Source organism: Equus quagga, chromosome 14, assembly GCF_021613505.1.
Source record: "Equus quagga isolate Etosha38 chromosome 14, UCLA_HA_Equagga_1.0, whole genome shotgun sequence".
NCBI classification, from domain to species: Eukaryota; Metazoa; Chordata; class Mammalia; order Perissodactyla; family Equidae; genus Equus; species Equus quagga.
In genome coordinates this window covers 47,347,718-47,365,525 of record NC_060280.1, presented here as the reverse complement: position 1 = coordinate 47,365,525, position 17,808 = coordinate 47,347,718, and the positions used below count along the sequence as shown (strand labels likewise).

Genomic DNA, 17,808 nt, shown 5'->3' with positions numbered 1-17,808 from the left:
TTATGTGTTTGTATGTTTTAATTCTACTCATGGATAATAACCTTCTGAAGAACAGGACCATGATTTTTTATGTATTCCTTTCAGCACAACATACAGCATCATTCAGAATAGATGGTCATGTAATTATTTCATAGATGTTCAATAAATTATTTGTTGAATAACTGTTCTCCCATCTTCACTCAGATATTTCATGTGATTTTACCTTTGTGACCCATTTTATAATACCAAATAAATATAATTCGCTCCATAAATGCATTCATTGTTGTAATCTGGTTATCATGATTATATTCCTAATAACTTTATTTTGTAGAGGCTTAAGTGAAAATGAGACATGTCAGAAGACGTGAAACAAGGAAAAATTCTAGAACTCAAGAGCATGAGCAGAAATCTCGAGTTGATTGGAGGCGGACTAAAAGAAATAGTCTTTCACAATTATTTGATAGTGATGAAGAATTCGATAGTGATGAAGAACTTGATAGTGATGAAGACCTGGATAGTGATGAAGAGCCAGATAGTGATGAAAGTGTTGACAATCATGTAAGTGTTGACAATGATGAAGAGCTTGATAGTAACAGGGGGCTCGATAGTAGTAAAAAGCCAGAAAATGAAAGAGAGCTTAAATTAATTAAAGTTGAAAGTGAAGGAAACAGCTGTGAGCATCTCATTAACACTGGCAACAGTTCAACATATGAAGAAGAAAAGAACAAAAGCAAACCTAGAAGTATTGACTTACCAGAGCATGAAAAGCATTCAGGTCAAGAGGAGGAGGATCTCAACAAACACACTGGACAAATAATAGAGGAGGATTTAGAAGAAGAACACGTTAGGCGAGGGAAGAGAAAAAGGACCTCCTCTGTGATGTATGACAGTGATGACAGTGATGACAGTGATATCCTAGCTGCAAAAGTAGGTGTTAAACGTCCACGGAGAGTGGTTGAAGATGAATGTTCTTCAGTGGAGATGGAGCAAAAAGACCCTGAGAAAACTTTAGCTGCAAGAAAGCGACGACAACTCCAGAAGCTGAAAGAACTCTCAAAACAAAGATCTCGTCAGAGACGCAATAGTAGTAGAGATTTTGAGGTGTGTTATATTTTATTGGTTTTGTTACTGTTTTTTAAAATTTTTACTTAAAATGTTTAATTTTTATAAAAATCAAAGTGCTGAGTCTGTTCTATTCCTCAGTAATTCTAGAATTTATTTTTTAATCAAGTATCCTTGAACATGTTTGATCACACTATTGTACCTAATATATTGTTTTATCGTGAGTCTCAGTCTATCATTCTTTTTTAAAATTGAAAGACTTTTTGTTTTGTATGGTCTTTCCTGTTTTTAACTTTTACTCGTAATCTTAATGTCCATGTTAAGCATTTTACATAACTTATCAAGGTATATTATCTTTTCCCTAATTTCAGAAGTTCAGCATTTAACATGCCAAGATTTTTTTAACCTTAAAATATGAAATTAGTTTCTATGGATTATTTTTTTGGTGTCAGATTTAATCCTTTAATTTCACATCCATACGGATAATTTTAAAGGTATAAATTACTGAAGGATGTGTTTCAATTTAATTAGGACTCTGAAAAGGAATCCTGCCCAAGCAATGATGAAAATGATGAGGAGGAGGAGGAGGAGGCAGAGGAGGATTGTGAATCTGATGAAGATGGAGATGATTATGTTATTGATGACTTTGTAGTGCAAGATGAGGAGGGTGATGAAGAGAATAAAAGCCAGCAAGGAGAAAAATTGACTACATCACAACTGAAATTAGTAAAACAGAATTCTCTTTGTAAGTTAAATATTTAGAAAATGTTTTATGACTTGTTCTAATCATGATATTATATCAAGAATCAAATCAGCCTTTTACTATCATATTCTAAATCATTGATTAGCAACTATGGTTTCATTTTCAGGTAACTTTAATTTGTCAATCTGGTAATAGTTTATTTTGGTCGTTTCAGGAACACTTTATACTTTTAAAAATTATTGGAGGACCTCAAAGAGTTTTTGCTTCTGTGAGTTATAGGTATCAATATTTACTGTTGTAGAAATACAAAACAGAGAAATTTAAAATATTTATTATTTATTATATTTATTATTTATTATATTTATTAATTGACTTAAAATAACATTAAACTCATTACATGTTAACATACGTAACATTTTTATGAAAAATAACTATATTTTCCCCCCAAATGAGAAGAATAATGTTGTTTTACATTTTAAGATATTTAATGTGTAGCTTAACAGAAGACAGCTGAGTTCTTGTATATGCTTTTACATTCAGTGTTTTGTGATGTTTTGGTTCAAGTAGATGAAAACAATTTTGCTTCACACAGATAGGTAGCTGGTAAAAGGAGGAGTGTTTTTAAAGTGTTTTCAAAATAATCATAGATATTCTCATTTGACACTACACCAAAATTCAACAAGTGATAGTTTCCTAAAGGTTAGTTGCAATTTGGAATCTGAAACCATATACATGAACTTTTAGTACTTACTTACATTACAATCTATTGATCTATTTTGCAGTTTGAATGGATCTTTTTCCCATGTATGATTTTTGTAACATCATGCATTGGTCATCTGGAAAATATTGGTTCACTGGGTTATGCAGATCTTCCCAATGTCCACACATTTCATTATACAACATTTAAAACATCACACTTGTTAATACCCCCCAGATCTCATCAGAAAATTCTTTAGGTATGGGGAAGCTGTCAAGCTCACAGTAGCAGATACAAGTTTGTCAGAATTCTAATTTCTACTTATAAATATGTTTTTTATTTTTGGCAACAAATACGAGGCATTGTTCTTCAAATGACAGGTTCCCTTTGTTTTTTTTTCTTAGAGAAAATATTTGATAAATGCCATAATTTGTTAGTTTTTCTTTCAAATAAATATAGTGTTGCATGACAAATGAGGCTTTTTTAGCTCCCACCTAAGTTTTTCTTCGAAGTATGATCTATAATACTTTGGTATACAGTGTAAGTGCTTTGTGTATACTTCCCATTTCATCCCATTGAATACTAAAAGGATGTATACTCAAGATTCAAGATTTAATGAAATTAGGGGCTGGCCCAGTGGCATAGCAGTTAGGTTTGCCTGCTCCGCTTCAGCGGCCCAGTGTTCACCAGTTCAGATCCTGGGCGCGGACCTATACACTACTTATCAAGCTGTGCTGTGGCAGTGTCCCACATACAAAGTAGAGGAAAATGGGCACAGATATTAGCTCAGGGGTAATCTTCCTGGAAAAAAAAAAGATTTAATGAGATTAGTATTTTTTACTACTTCCTCAGGGACATTCTTGTGAAAGTAGTTTTTTTTACTGAGTGCATATAGCAAAGATGACTACATTGCTTACTAGTAATTTGCTGCTCTTGCCATGATTCATGTTAGGGGGCTAGCTGCCTTACCCATAGTTACTTTTACAACATCAGTGAAAATAGCAACACAGTGAAAACAGCTAATCCTTATCTTAGTGTTATTACTTTGACCCCACAGATCCCCTTAAATGGGCTTGGGGATTTCCAGGGGTGTACAAATCACACGTTGAGAACCACTGGTTTTATCAGGCCTAGTGAAGCTTTACTCAGTGAAACATATCAGAACTAGGAAATTAGAGTCTTTTATGTTTTCATAAAGTTAAAATGAAAATATAATAGGTCCCTAAAAATTTAGGGTTATCTTTCAATATGTATTATTATTCTGATTTCTATAGTTATACATAAATTCAAAAACTGTTTTTATGATGTTTTAGAACTCTAATAGAAACAAGCTGTTGGAGATATATTTTCTTCAAAGAATGCATTCTTTCCAAAATTTTTTTAAAAGAGCATATTTACTAAAATTAAGTGTAATGTAGTTCAATTTAGATCTTATGATTTATAATAAAATAGTAGATTAAGGTACGAATCAAATTTTAAGAAATTCATCAGTTATAGTATGCCAATGACAGGCATCTATACATGGAAAGTTAATGACTGTTTTCCTTGTATCAATAGGCACTAGTTCACCTGCCACCTGGACATTTGAATCTCAGGGAAACTCAATTAACAGGTGTCCCATCATTCTGTATTATAATATCTAGAATGTGACAGAACATTTGCTGAGAGATACCCACTCATACCCACTCCTGCTGATTAATGAAAATAAATGTCCAGCATGTGGGAACTAATGTTAACTTCCTTCTCTTTCCTACACCTCTATGCTTGCTTTTTTTTTTAAATTAAAGATTGGCACCTGAGCTAACATCTGTTGCCAATCTTCTTTTTTTCTTCTTCTTCTTCTCCCCAAAGCCCCCCAGTACGTAGTTGTATGTTCTAGTTGTGAGTGCCTATGGTTGTGCTGTTTGGAACGCCGCCTCACCATGGCCTGATGAGCAGTGCCGTGTCCACGCCCAGGATGCAAACGAGCGAAACCCTGGGCCGCCTAAGCGGAGCACGCGAACTTAACCACTCGGCCACGGGGCCGGCCCTGCTTTTGTTTTTTTAAGAGCAGTTTTAGATTTATGAAAAAGTTGAGTGAAAGGTACAGAGAGTTCCTGTATAACCCCTCGCACACACACACACAGTTTCCCTGTTACTAACATCTTGCATTAGTTGGGTCATCTGGTACAACTGATGAGCCAATATGGACAGATTATTGTTAACTGTAGTTCATAGTTTACCTCAGGGCTCACTCTTTGTGTTGTCCATTCTGTGGGTTTTCACAAATGTATAATGATGTGAAGGGCATCCTCCATTACAGTATCATACAGAATAGTTTCACTGTCCTAAAAATCCCTTTTGCTCTGCCTATCCATCCCTCACTCCCTCCCCTGAACCCCTGGTGACCGCTGATCTTTTTAGTATCTCCATAGTTTTGCCTTTGCCAGAATGTTTTATAGTTGGAATCACACAGCATGTAGCCTTTTCAAATTGGCTTCTTTCACTTAATAATATGGTTTAAGTTTCCTCCATGTCTTAATGTGGCATAATAGCTCATTTCTTTTTATTATTGACTAGTATTCCGTTATACGAATGTACCACAGTTTGTTTATTCAGTCGCCTGTTAAAGGACATGTCAGTTGCTTCCAAGTTTTGGCAGTTGTGAGTAAAGCTGCTATAAATATTTATGTGCAGGTTTTTATACAGACATAAGTTTTTAACTGATTTGGGTAAATACCAAGGAGCTTTGTGCTTATTTTTACTACTGTGGAGCATCTCCACCTCAGAGGGAGATTTATCTCATTTTTTATGTAATGCATTTTATCTTGTTTGTTGTTAATTGGAACTTCTCCTTCTGGCTGTATCCTTACAAGCTGTCTTTCCTCAACATATAATCATATTCCTCTTTCCTCCGTTGAGTTGGTATGTTCCATTAGCCCTATTCTAAATCTTATCTTTTTGTTCAATTTTCCCAGTAACTCTACAAAGCATTGTACTCAGACTCTTGCACTAATCAATCCAGTGAAATTTCTCTCACTAAAGTTAATAACTTCCTAGTTGCCAAAATGCTCTTCACTTCTTATGTTAACCTGGTATTGTTCTGTGCCTTGCTGCCAACCATTGACTACTTTCACTTTCAGAAAATTCTTCTCTTTTTAGCTTCTATGGTACCATTCTTTCTTGCGTTCCCCTTTGTAATGTACATTCCTGTTTTCCCACTTGCCATGTAAATATTGATGTTTCTAGAGGTTCCATCCTCTAACTACCTTTGTTTTGCTTGTACTTCAGGCAATCTCTTCCTCATAACTTCAGCCCAATCTAGAGGCAAAAATTCCCCAACTTTTATTTCCAGCAGATTTCTCCAAAGCCTAAGCCTCAATTTTTCATCATCTTATTGAACATTTTCATCAGAGTGTCTTTCAGACACCCAGTATGTGCAAAACTAAATGATTGAGAGGTAGCAAAAGAGAGTTTAGGCTGGTGGTAGAACTCTTGTTTTTTTGGTTGTAGTAGTGGTTATACAACTTGATGCATTAATCATAGAACTATACACCAAAAAAAGTACATTTTATGGTATATGAAAGAGTAAAGCTCAATAAAGTAAGCCAAGTGGGCATCCCCACTTCTAAAAAATCACTTAAATGGTTAATCAGTTTTGCTTCTCTTTGTATTCCTAATACCCATCAGAGTTGGTGACATGTTATAGGAACTCATAGTTGGATGAATGGATGGATGGATGGATGATTAAGATAAGCATATTGGCTGAAGGCTCCTGGGTCTTATAGTTCAAGACAGAGAAATGTTAGGTGTAACCAGATTTCTTAAAGCATCAGAGGAAAAAAAAAAATCCATATTTTGGAGTGATAACTTTGACTTGCTTAATGTTTTTAATACTTATCAATGTTTATGCCTGTTATGAATATAATAAAATTAAATATAGGCAGTTTTTGATTTGCCAAGGGATTATGTTCTAAAACTTGCTAGAAGTTAATTCTTACATTTGAAAATCAAAATATGTTTTCTCATCAAAGCAGTAACTTATATGATGAATAATGAACAGCACTCTGTGGCCTGGGTTAAGTGGTAATTAGGCTACTATTCCCAGATTCATTCTCTCCCTTGCTTCTATAAGAATACTGACAACTACTCATATTCAACATATGATCAAAATTTGGGAGAAACATTTCCTAACTCCATATTCAGTACTCAACTGAGAATCACAATCAATGGCCTATGCAGTTTTACCTTTTGGAAGAGAACAGTTCTACCTATAGGAAGACGTTTTGTGACTTCCTCAGTATCTGCAATTTGGCTCTGAGAGATGCAACTGTAACACCTCAAAATAGTATAGTTTCCCCTTCTCCTACGTGGTTTCAGCACTTGAAGACAATCGTAGTCTTTTCACCTTCTCATCAAACCCTAATAGTATTTTTCTGTATTTACTCTGAGACTGCAACTCTTAGAAGAGATATGATAGAGTAGAGGGATAGACTAGCAGTGGTCCATTGTATTCCAGACCTGTAGTGTTCATATGCTAAAAATATTACACACAGGTAAAGAGATAGGAATAACCTTCAGATTTGTGGCTACTGAAGATTATATTACTTTTTCAGTCCTCTATCATATGATCAGAGTGACAGAATACCAAGTAGTAGATAGAAGAGTACATCTCAGTCTACTAGTACGTTGCTGGATAAATACTTGCTAGAATACTGGAAATCAGACTAAGAGTGAACATTAACTTAGTCTCCACCTAGCAATTAAAAATCATTCTGTCAACACAATGCAAAGTTAGCCTAAGAACAATCTCACAACCATCTATGTTAAATATTAAATTCTAGAACTTTCCCTCTTGTTCTAGGATAAGTAAAAAGTACCAGTGAAATCATATTGTGGAACAAAGGAAAGGTAATATTTCCCTGAATACTAAGAGGAAGAAAATGCCTGTGAAAAATGTTTCATTACAGAAAACAGAAGAACATTGTATAAAGCATTTACTTTGTGATCTGTGAAAAAGAAATAGGACATCATAAGGAGAGAACAATTTGAGGTCAAAGGGAGCTAGGTAAGATAAATTACCAGAAAATTAAAAATGTAAAATCAGAAATAAAATCTATATTGAAAGCAGTAAAAAGCAAAAGTAACTACAGAATATCTCACCAGTGATATATAGGTTAAACCCAAGAAGTTCGTCTAGCATAGAGAAGAAAAAGAAGACAGTTCTGAGGGAGAAGACAGTACATGAAAGAATAGAAATGAAGCCTCTATTTCACAAATTCCTGGGGGGAAAGTACAGAACAAGTGGAAGTCTAAAGAAGAAAATAATAGCTTTAGCAAGATATGTAAAAGGAGATTTGAATGTACTAAGAGGCATACCATGTTTTTGGATGGAAAGCCATATGGAGATATGAATTCAAAGGTGTGATAGAAGAAGGTATTCTTGAGTTGCCAAACACACCCATTCATGCAGATTAAAGAGACTCACATCCTAATAAGTTGATGAAAACAGATTTGCAAAGAGACATGAAGGAAATATTTTTCTAACTGCAAGAATAAAGAAAAAGTTATCTCACCATTCTTTTCAGAACTATAAAAATGCTTTAAACATAGGTGCCATGTTAACGTGTCACATTAGTATGTCAAAAGAGAAAAAAATCGTAATTTCAACAGATTCTAAAAAGTCATGATAAAATTGAATGCCCATATCCAGTTTTTTAAAAAGTCTTAACAACAGTAATGTGAGCATATGTTCCTTACGTAACAAAGAACATTTTAAACCAAGTCAACATCATACTAATAATGAAGCACTAGAGATATTCTCTTTAAAATAAAGAACAAGACAAAAATATTTCTTACAACTTTGTTCTAGATCTTTTGAACAATGTAATAAGACATGAAAATAAAACAAGAAATAGAACTATGGAAAAGAAAAAGACGTTTATTATGTGAACATAATATGATTATATATATATATAAGCTGTAAGTTTCTGACTTATTTAAGCAAGGATACAGAAGTTAAGAGAAAGGATATGAATACATTGAGAGCAGGAGTAGATGTGGCATGCATTTCCATAGTTTTCTCATGTTCTTCTTTCCTTATGTTGGGCCGGGAGGAGGGGGGAACCTGTCAGAGTAGAAAAAGAAGCCAATTTCTCACTTTGCCTCTGCCCTCTTACACTGCGCTTATACCTCCATTCCAGAAGAAAATACACCAACAATCTTTGTGTGTCTACCTAAGAGAATATCTATAAATATTCTCTTGGCTCTTGAAGTAAGCTTAGCACTAGCAAGACCACATCCTCCTTGGGTTTGGGGGAGAAGGCAGAGTCAATGCTCACAAATTCCTGAACAGTATATCTCTTTCCAGCTCTGTAATGTCCCAGGAAGCTCATTTTCCACAAATAGCTAAGACATTCTGACTATTTTGGAATTATTAAAAGATCTCAGAATAAAGACCAGATTCATAATAAATATGTAAAAACTCAACGGTTTTCTTGTATACTATCAGTAAGTATTTAGAAGATATAATGATAAATTCCATTTACACTAGCAAACAAAATAAAGTTCCTAGGCCTAATCTTAAGAAGAAAAACATGGCTGTATAAGTAGAAGAAAACATGAATGAAAGGAGAGACACAGCATGTTTCTGGAAGGTAGTAGTACAAGAAGTTATTCTAAAATTAATGGGTTTTTTTTTTTAAAGATTTTATTTTTCCTTTTTCTCCCCAAAGCCCCTGGTACATAGTTCTTATTTTTAGTTGTGGGTCCTTCTAGTTGTGATATATGGGATGCCGCCTCAGCGTGGCTTGATGAGCAGTGCCATGTCCGCGCCCAGGATCTGAACTGGCAAAACCCTGGGCTGCTGAAGCAGGGCATGCAAACTTAACACTCAGCCATGGGGCCCGCCCCTGAAATTGATGTTTTGATTCAACTTTGCAAAACAATCCTCAAGTTCACTTGGAAGAGCAAACATATGAGAATAAATAAAATTTGAAAATAAAGAGTAAATCAGAAGGAGTGGCTCCACCAGATATAAAAAGTTATCATAAAATTGCAATAAGTAAAGCAGTATAGTACTGGCATGGGAATGACAGGTGAATAGGGTAAACAGTGCTGAAACAAAATCTTAGCATATATGTGAAATTAATATATGCTAAAGCATGTACAGAAAATCAATAGAATGCCTAGCCTATCCAGTGATTGAGTGTGGGGGTAACTACTTTAGAAAAATCAAATTATTCATAAATACAAATATCAACAATATATTTCTCCTGTATCCTTTTGTAATTTTTTTTTATAATCACGGAGGAATGTTTTAAACAAATTCCCAGGATAGTCCACAGAAGCCCATCTAATATAGGGATTAAAGCACTGAAAAAAAACTCTGGAGGAAATCTGAGCTGTAATCCTGATTCTACCTCTGTCTAGTTGTATGACCTTGTGTAAGTTATTTCACCGTTGTGTCATATGTCTTAATTTTAAGATGAGAGATTTGAATTTTACTTTCTCCAATTTCCAATCCAAGTCTAAAAGTCTGTATTCTGAAGTATAATTGTATCAAATCTAACTACCATGCTGAACAACATCTACCTAATGGATGGTAGAATGAAACCTGGAGTCAGACTGCCTGGGTTCCAGCCTTGTTCCAACACTTACTAGCTGTGTGATCTTAGGGAAGTTTTTCATCCTTTCCATGTCTGTTTACTCAACTAAAAATAAACTGAGGGTAATGATAGTACCTCATAGGCTTGTTGTGAGAAATAAAGCAATGCATGTAAATGCGTAAAACAATGCCTACCATATACTTGCTCAATAATTTTTTTCAAGTTGAGATGCCAGGAGCATAAATCCATCACCACCCACCTGTCCAGTCAAACACAATGAAATCGAGGCCACCTTCTCACTCTTTTGAAGGACATTCTGATGCATATTGGTAGGAGAGGGATACTGTGGTTAGGACAAAAACTGATCACCTCAGTACTTCAATAATGTGTTTCCTTAAAAAAGAATACATGCTGAAAATTTCTCCTAAAGTCTCAAAAAGAGCTATATAGCCCTTTTAGTAACTAAAATATAAGTAAAAAGCTTTCTCCATGTTAAATCTCATCTTTGTTTTATTTCAACTGAAAGCGAAGTCAGAATTCACTCATGGGTGCTAATAATAGGCCTTATTTTGCTTTAATCCCTTGCCAGGCATCTTCCGCTTTTCCTGAAATACTCAGGCTGCCTTTAATATGTTTCCACAAGTTCCCAGAGCAAGGCAAATGTTCTGTGATGACGTTTGGATCTAGGAAGAGATCCTGTTTGGTAGAGAACATTTCCACAGCCATAGTAAACCTTGACCCAAGAGCAGTGGGAAATAGTAGGGACCTTCTCTCTTATCGTTCGTTGCCTGGCCCGTCACAACAGATGGTTCTGTGGACCAGACTGGATTAGTAGAAAAGTAGGCTTATATATTTAGTATGAGAAAGAGAAGGCCTAACTTTTCTAAATTGATGTGGAAAATCCTAAATCTAGGGCAGCAGAAAGAGAGATGGAGTTTTTAGAACCATTGGGGTTCTGGCTAGGGTGGCAGTTTCCCAGACAATTTTCTATGTGACGTGTTTCAGACAGGAGTTTCATGTATATGTTGCACAATCTACCTTTAGAGGTTTCTCTCTTGCTCTCTCACTCTGTCAAGTTGGTGATTAAACTTAGGTGCACAGGGGATGGTTTTGTGTTTTTTTTTCACAACATATCTTTTGATATTCCCTGAATAGTTCTCCCTCAATAAGTTTGGAAAATGAAGATTACTTGAAATAACGACTGGAAACATTGGATTAGAAGCCATAAATCTGGAAAATGGAGATTTGCTCAGTGACTAGACAAGTCAATGGGGCAGCTATAAAATTAGGATAACTTAGCTATTTCTCCTATTTATAGTATTAATTTCTTAGCCTTGAAGAAAGGAACCTATTGTAGTCAGGGAATTGTTTTGTCTACTACATCCTAATATTTATTTAAAATTTCAGATTCTTTTAGTGACCACTATACTCACTTTGAAAGAGTTGTGAAGGCTCTTCTGATCAATGCTTTAGATGAATCTTTTCTGGGAACATTGTATGGTAAGTTAATAATATTAATGGAACAATTAGGGTTTTTTTCTTTTTCCAGTTTTTAAACAATCTTGCTGTTATATATGTATATATATTAAACAAGACTAAGGAGACCCATTCTTAAGGCCTTCCAGTTGTTCCCTCTGGTATCAACTACACCAGAAATCCATTCACATCAAAAACTGTTTAGTGTTTATTATTTGTGATATGTGGAAGGAACAAAAGAAATATGTGATGGTTCCCTGCCCTTAGAAAGTTCACAGTGAATTTGAGGATATAGGACATAAACTTATAGAACAGCACGGTAGTTCAGCTGTTGTCCATGTGTTGTCCCAGCCGCTCTAAGCATCTTGAATGTCACCAAAAGTTATATGCTGTTTTATGCTTTTGGGCTTTTGCTCATTCTCTCCCTTCTTAGAGTATAATCCCTTTCTACTCAAGCTTTTCCAGATAAGTGTAAAATCATTTCCCCTGTGAAAGCTGTCTATGACCCAGTTGGGTAATATTTGTCACTCCCTCATTTGTGCTGTTATGATCCTGAGTATGGTGGTACTCATGTATATGCACCTTTAATACTGTATTGAAATGTATTTTTGCCTTCCTCCCTTACTAGAGTGTGACAAGAACCATACTTTATATATACACTTGCATATAGCACAGAGTCTGGCACTTAATAAAAACTATAAATATATCTTTTATTGAATATCTTCTTAAGTGCCAAAATGAGATTTCATTCACAATTTATAAAACAGATGTTTATTGAGTGCTACTAAGGGCCAGACGTTATTTGAGGGCTGGGGATGTGTCAATGACATATAAGATGCCTGCTCTCATGTTGCTGAAAGTCTGATGGGAGAGAGAGACAATGAATGAGTGAACAAATATATAACATAATATAATATGATTTCAACTAGTGATTAGTTGTTGAAAAAAAAAAATTAAGTATGGTAAGGAGATGGAGACTGATAAAGTCATGTCTATGTTTCATTGGTCAAAGAGGGTTTCTCAAGCGGTGCCTTTGAACAGAAACCTGAATGAAGTAAGGGAGGAAGTAATGCACGGATGCGGCAAAGAGTGCAGCAAGTAGAGAGACCCTTAGGAAAGAGAAAGGTTGATGTGTTCAAGGAACATTAGAAGGCCTGTGTGGCTCTTTTCTTTCCCCAATGCTCTCATCAAATGATTTATTTTTTTTACTTCATTAAATTTTTTTTTTAATTTAAAATGCTTCTAACCAGTCAACCAAGTATCTTTCTAAAACTATGGGAAGAAATTCTTAAGTATTCAACTGTTTAAATATTTTAAGGCAAAATGGTTTATTGTTGTTCCCCTGAACAGATGGCACCAGGCAAAAATCGTATGCACAAGATATGTTGACATCTCTTCATTATTTGGATAACCGCTTTGTTCAGCCTCGTCTAGAGAGTTTAGTTTCTAGAAGTCGTTGGAAAGAACAATATAAGGTATACAGTTTTATTTGTTTTTGCATCTCTGTTGGGGGGTGGGAGTGGGAGGCCTCTCAGGATTTCAAGATCTAGTCAGACTGAATAATCCTCTAAATTATTGGCACTTATCTTTGTTAAATAATCAGCTTGTTGTTTCCTGTCTCCCCTAAATGCTATTATTATTTTAAGCTTTCACACTGATTATATCTATCCAACAAATTAGTAGTTCTGAATGATAAATAACTTTAGAACATCTTTAGGGATTAGCCCATCTATTAAAATGAGGAGATTGTCTCACAGGATGTCAACTGTTGTTTCAGAAAAGAGTATTCCATAGTCAAAGAAGTTTGAGAAACAGTGGGTTTAACTTAAAGTGGTTTCCTTGCTGGAGGACTTTTCAAGGAGCATTAATGTATAAATCTTCAAGAGGGGGATGTAGAATGTAATACCTTCCAAATTTGTATTTTATTATGAGGCTCCTTTTCACGGAATACCTATCATCACCTCCTAGGATACTTGATTTCCATGAAACATAATTTGAGGAACACTGGCCTAGATCGTCTTTAACATCCTTCCCCCTTTTAAGATTTTGTACTTCTACCAGTTTGGGGAAGCACGTTTTTAATTTACAAGATTATGGGATTCCATATTATCCTCTAGATTTCTATTTTTATTTTTTCTAATAGTAGGAGTTGTACTATATGATTTTTGAGGTGTTTTGTTTTCTCCCTACTTCTAACATTCTGTGTTCTAATGACTAGCAAGAGGAAAAATGTCACGACAATAGAAGCTCAAGTTCCTTACAGTCTCTTTAGCACTTAAATCATTAGCTAGTCTACCTCATTTATGTCAGCGATTTCGTTTCATCAAAGACCTGTTGCGCCTTGAATTACATGAAGATAAATTAGCCACAGATGGTTTAGGCATAAGGGACAGTTAATGGGAGTAAAGAGTTAGAAGACTTCAGTTTGGAAGATGGCTTGAGTTTAGGTCCACCACATGTATCCTTTTTCCTCTTGGTGAGTTTTTAACCTCTTTAAACTCCAGTTTCTTCCTCAGATATAGAAACTATTTACCTACTTTAAAGAGAAATATTTACTTTGAAGGTAAAGTATATAGCATAACTCTTAGAATATGGTATAAATATTGTTTTCTTTAATAGAAAGAAAAATAGCATATGTTTATTGATCATTTAATTTTTTCAAGTAATTTACATGCAAAGGAAAGTCTCTTATTTGATCTTCAAAATAACCCCATGAAGAAGGAAGTATTATTTACTCCATTTTAGAGATGAGAAAACCGTGACTCAGAAAATTGTGTAACATCAGGGTACACAGCTGGTAATTAGCTAGGCCAATATTTAACCTAGGGTGTCTCTGACTCCAAAGCCCATACCACTATGCTATGTTATGCTTTACCATACTAGGGTAGGTTATGCTGAATTTGGATACCCCAATGTTGAAATAATAACTATAAGATACCAGAAAGTATTAACTTAAAAGTTGAGACATAGATGATATAGTACGATCTTAGTCAAGATAGGCCAGGTTATGCTGCAAAAACTAGTGGGACAAGCAAAAAACTAACAAAAATCTCATCAGCTTAACCTAACAAAGGTTATTTTTCACTTTTATGTCCAGTGTGAGTCAACAGAGTGCTCTGCTTATTGCAGTCACTCAGGGAACCAAGTTTCGAGAACTTTCATCTCAGCGTGTGCTTCCATAAGTACCACAAAAGCAGGAAGGGAGGGTGGTTAGTCACCTACTCATTCTGAGTATCGGCCTGGAAGTGAGGTGTCATGAAGCGCCCTGAAATATGAGAACTATGAAAGGTAGACAGCAGACAATGTTGTTGCGAATCCTACAATGTAGAAAGGAAACTATCAGTGTATTGGATACTTAATTACTATCAGGCTGGTAGAGAATTTAGCTGTGGATTCCTAACCTGCTAATGTGTTCCTTGTGTGCAGTTCAAATATTGTGGTAATCTGATCTCCATTGCTGATTAAAACAGTAGTATCCAGCACAGGCCTAGAACATAAGCAAAAATACTCAAGCACAGGTAATTTTACAGTTTAATAAAGCTTATTTATGAATGCCAAATATTTGCTCCATTTGCTCATTGCTAACTCAGCTGTTAGACTGTTCATATCAATACTAGACACCTAGGAATCCTAGTTCCAGCTTGTTTATTTTCACAGACTTTAGTAGATAACTATAGAAGGATTAAATTTTTTCTGGATTATTTTGTGGAAAATATGATATAATTCACACAATGGGGACTGAGTGTAATCTTGTTTTTCTCAAATTTTGACTAACCTAAATGAATTCATCTATTTCTTCTATTATCCTGAATTTTTGCTGTTCATTCTTTCCTATTTTTAACTAATTAATACATCATTAACACTAACTAGAGATGAGAGGAGGGAAAAGAAGTAAATTAAAATCTATCTAGAACACTACCTAGTAGTAACTCTTAAGTGTGAGGGATATGAAACTAATTTTTTTCTAATCTGATTTCTTTTCATTTAATAGCCTAAATTATAAATTCATTTTTTACTTAAAACTATCTTGTCAAACACCTAGTATGTGCTCAGTATTAGAGTAAGAAATACCAGTGCATTTTGCTCTTACATCTCCTATTATTGTGATTCCTAGTATTGGTTTTAATTTGGTTAGGTTCTTTTATGCGGTAATTTTTTTTTAATTCTTTAAAGCATCATTACATTTTTTAATCATTTTCAGGAGCGGGTAGAAAATTATTCTAATGTAAGTATCCATCCAAAGAATACAGAAAACTGTTCCTGCCAGGCTTGTGGATTGCATCGCTGCTGTAAATATTCAGTGCATTTATCAGGAAAGTTGTATAACACCAGGACTATGGAAACAGATGATTTCATGTCACATGATAAACAGGTATTTTTTTCCCTCTCATTTTAGTTTTTAGTATTTAGAAATTTTCAGTACATAAACTTGCACAAATAACCCTAAATTATTTTCACAAGAGGAGAAAGCACTAGGAGAAAAGAAAAGAGTACAAGGAAAGAGGGTAAAATTTTGAATGGGAATGTCTGATATAGCAGATTCATTCCTAATTCAGTCAGATATTAAAATCAGTGCATATTCTCTAAAGTATAGATCAGCCAAGTTGAGGGGAGGGGAGAGGGTATAGGATGAAGATGAAAAGGGAGATAACTGGGGCAGGGGAAGCAGAAGTCCCCCTTTGAGTCCAAAGGAGAATTTGACCCAAGAAGAATATGTTCAGACAGATAATCTACCAAATCAATCCCAAGCAAATAATTGAAGATACCTGTTCATCTTAATATGAGATTTGAAAGAAAACCGTGATTCAACCTAGACTATATCAGAAGCATGTCAGAGTCTAGAACAGTCAGCACATGCATAAGGTTCTGTTAATTTTGAATGAATAGACAAAACTGAAGAAAATATTTGAAGAAAAGTATTTGCTAGACAGGAGCAGAACCATACAATGTGAAGAGAGAGAAAGTGCAGATGCAGACTACTTCTATTTATTTTTTAAACTTACTTTATAAAAGTTTTGCATTTATAAATGCAAAAATATTGAGGGGCCAGCCCAGTGACCTAGTGGTTGAGTTTGTGTGCTCTGCTTTGGTGCCCTGGGATTCGCTGGTTCAGATCCTGGGCGCAGACCTACACACCACTCATCAAGCCATGCTGTGGAGGCCTCCCACATACAAAAAATAGAGGAAGATTGGCACACATGTTAGCTCAAGAACAATCTTCCTCAAGCAAAAAGGGGAGGATTGGCAGCAGATGTTAGCTCAGGGCCAATCTTCCTTACCAAAAGTAAGTAAATAAAAAATATTGAGAGCTTCCTCTGGTAAGTCTGTATATCCATGAGGGCTCTGTGTATGTTTGAGGGGCTAGAGACCCAAAGTTGCCTGTAAGTATTGCCAGTCAATTATTAAGATCGAAATATACTATTTATCTGAATTCTTTCACTTGATTGGCTAGTATGATTCCTCAGTTTTATTGGACAATAATTAACCAGATCCCTCTGAACAATCTGGTTGCAAGAATCACTTAGAAAGTTTGTATGGGTATAATAAATTCAGAATTATTCTTTAATGTTTTATTTGGCAAGTTACAGAAAACATTTCTTTTTTCAACATAGTCATATGCAAATATCCCCATTGTTTAAAAACTGATCTATCACTTTTTATGAGATAAGATACCTAGAATCCTAATAAAAGTCATTTAATACCTTAAGGATCATATTCTGTTATATAGATCAAAAATATTGCTGTGCAGACACTGTCTATGCTGTCTGTAGCTAATCCTGGAGAGGGAAGTGAGTTAGAAAACCATTTCTGGAGTTCTGACATTCCTGTAATTGAATAAAGATTCCATATAAAATAGTTCATTCAAATATCTAAAGAATAAAAGAGATCTTGTGAAATAAAAGCAAAGATCATTGATATACCAGCCACACAATGAAAAAACATAAAAACTCACAAATATATTGGAAAATAATTATTCTCTATTTGAAAGCATGCAATTAAAACTACCCTAAGTTGCCAGGTGATAGCTCTTAAAGCAGCAAAGTATCTGTAAATCAAATGAGAAAATGCCGTTCTGTCAAGATTGCGTTGAAACCAGCAGTTTCAGGCAAAGTAAGATTCCTAGAGAAAGAAAGAGTGTGACGTATCTTTTTAGAACACTGGATAGCTATATAGAGCCATAGTTACAAAGCTATACGTATTCAGTGCCTGTAAGTTTATCCTAGGCAAAGTAACTCAGTAAAAGCAAATGACCTAATCGTAAAGTTCCTTGAAGCATTATTTATATTACAAAAAAATTGGAAATA

General features: G+C 34.9%; 1 protein-coding gene across 7 annotated transcripts in view; it reads left to right on the top strand.

The window, feature by feature from the left end:
- The window catches only part of CCDC82 (coiled-coil domain containing 82), a 31,942-nt gene that overhangs the window by 4,651 nt on the left and 9,483 nt on the right, over positions 1-17,808 (top strand). For 6 of the 7 annotated variants that reach the window (XM_046637535.1, XM_046637536.1, XM_046637532.1 and 3 more), the window contains 5 exons: positions 311-1,080; positions 1,573-1,786; positions 11,435-11,527; positions 12,854-12,978; positions 15,705-15,875. In XM_046637535.1, coding sequence (XP_046493491.1) covers positions 325-1,080; positions 1,573-1,786; positions 11,435-11,527; positions 12,854-12,978; positions 15,705-15,875 — 1,359 coding nt within the window. In that variant the 5' untranslated portion in view covers positions 311-324. The remainder of the gene's footprint in view (positions 1-310; positions 1,081-1,572; positions 1,787-11,434; positions 11,528-12,853; positions 12,979-15,704; positions 15,876-17,808) is intronic. The other variant, XM_046637537.1, reaches the window with a different exon arrangement.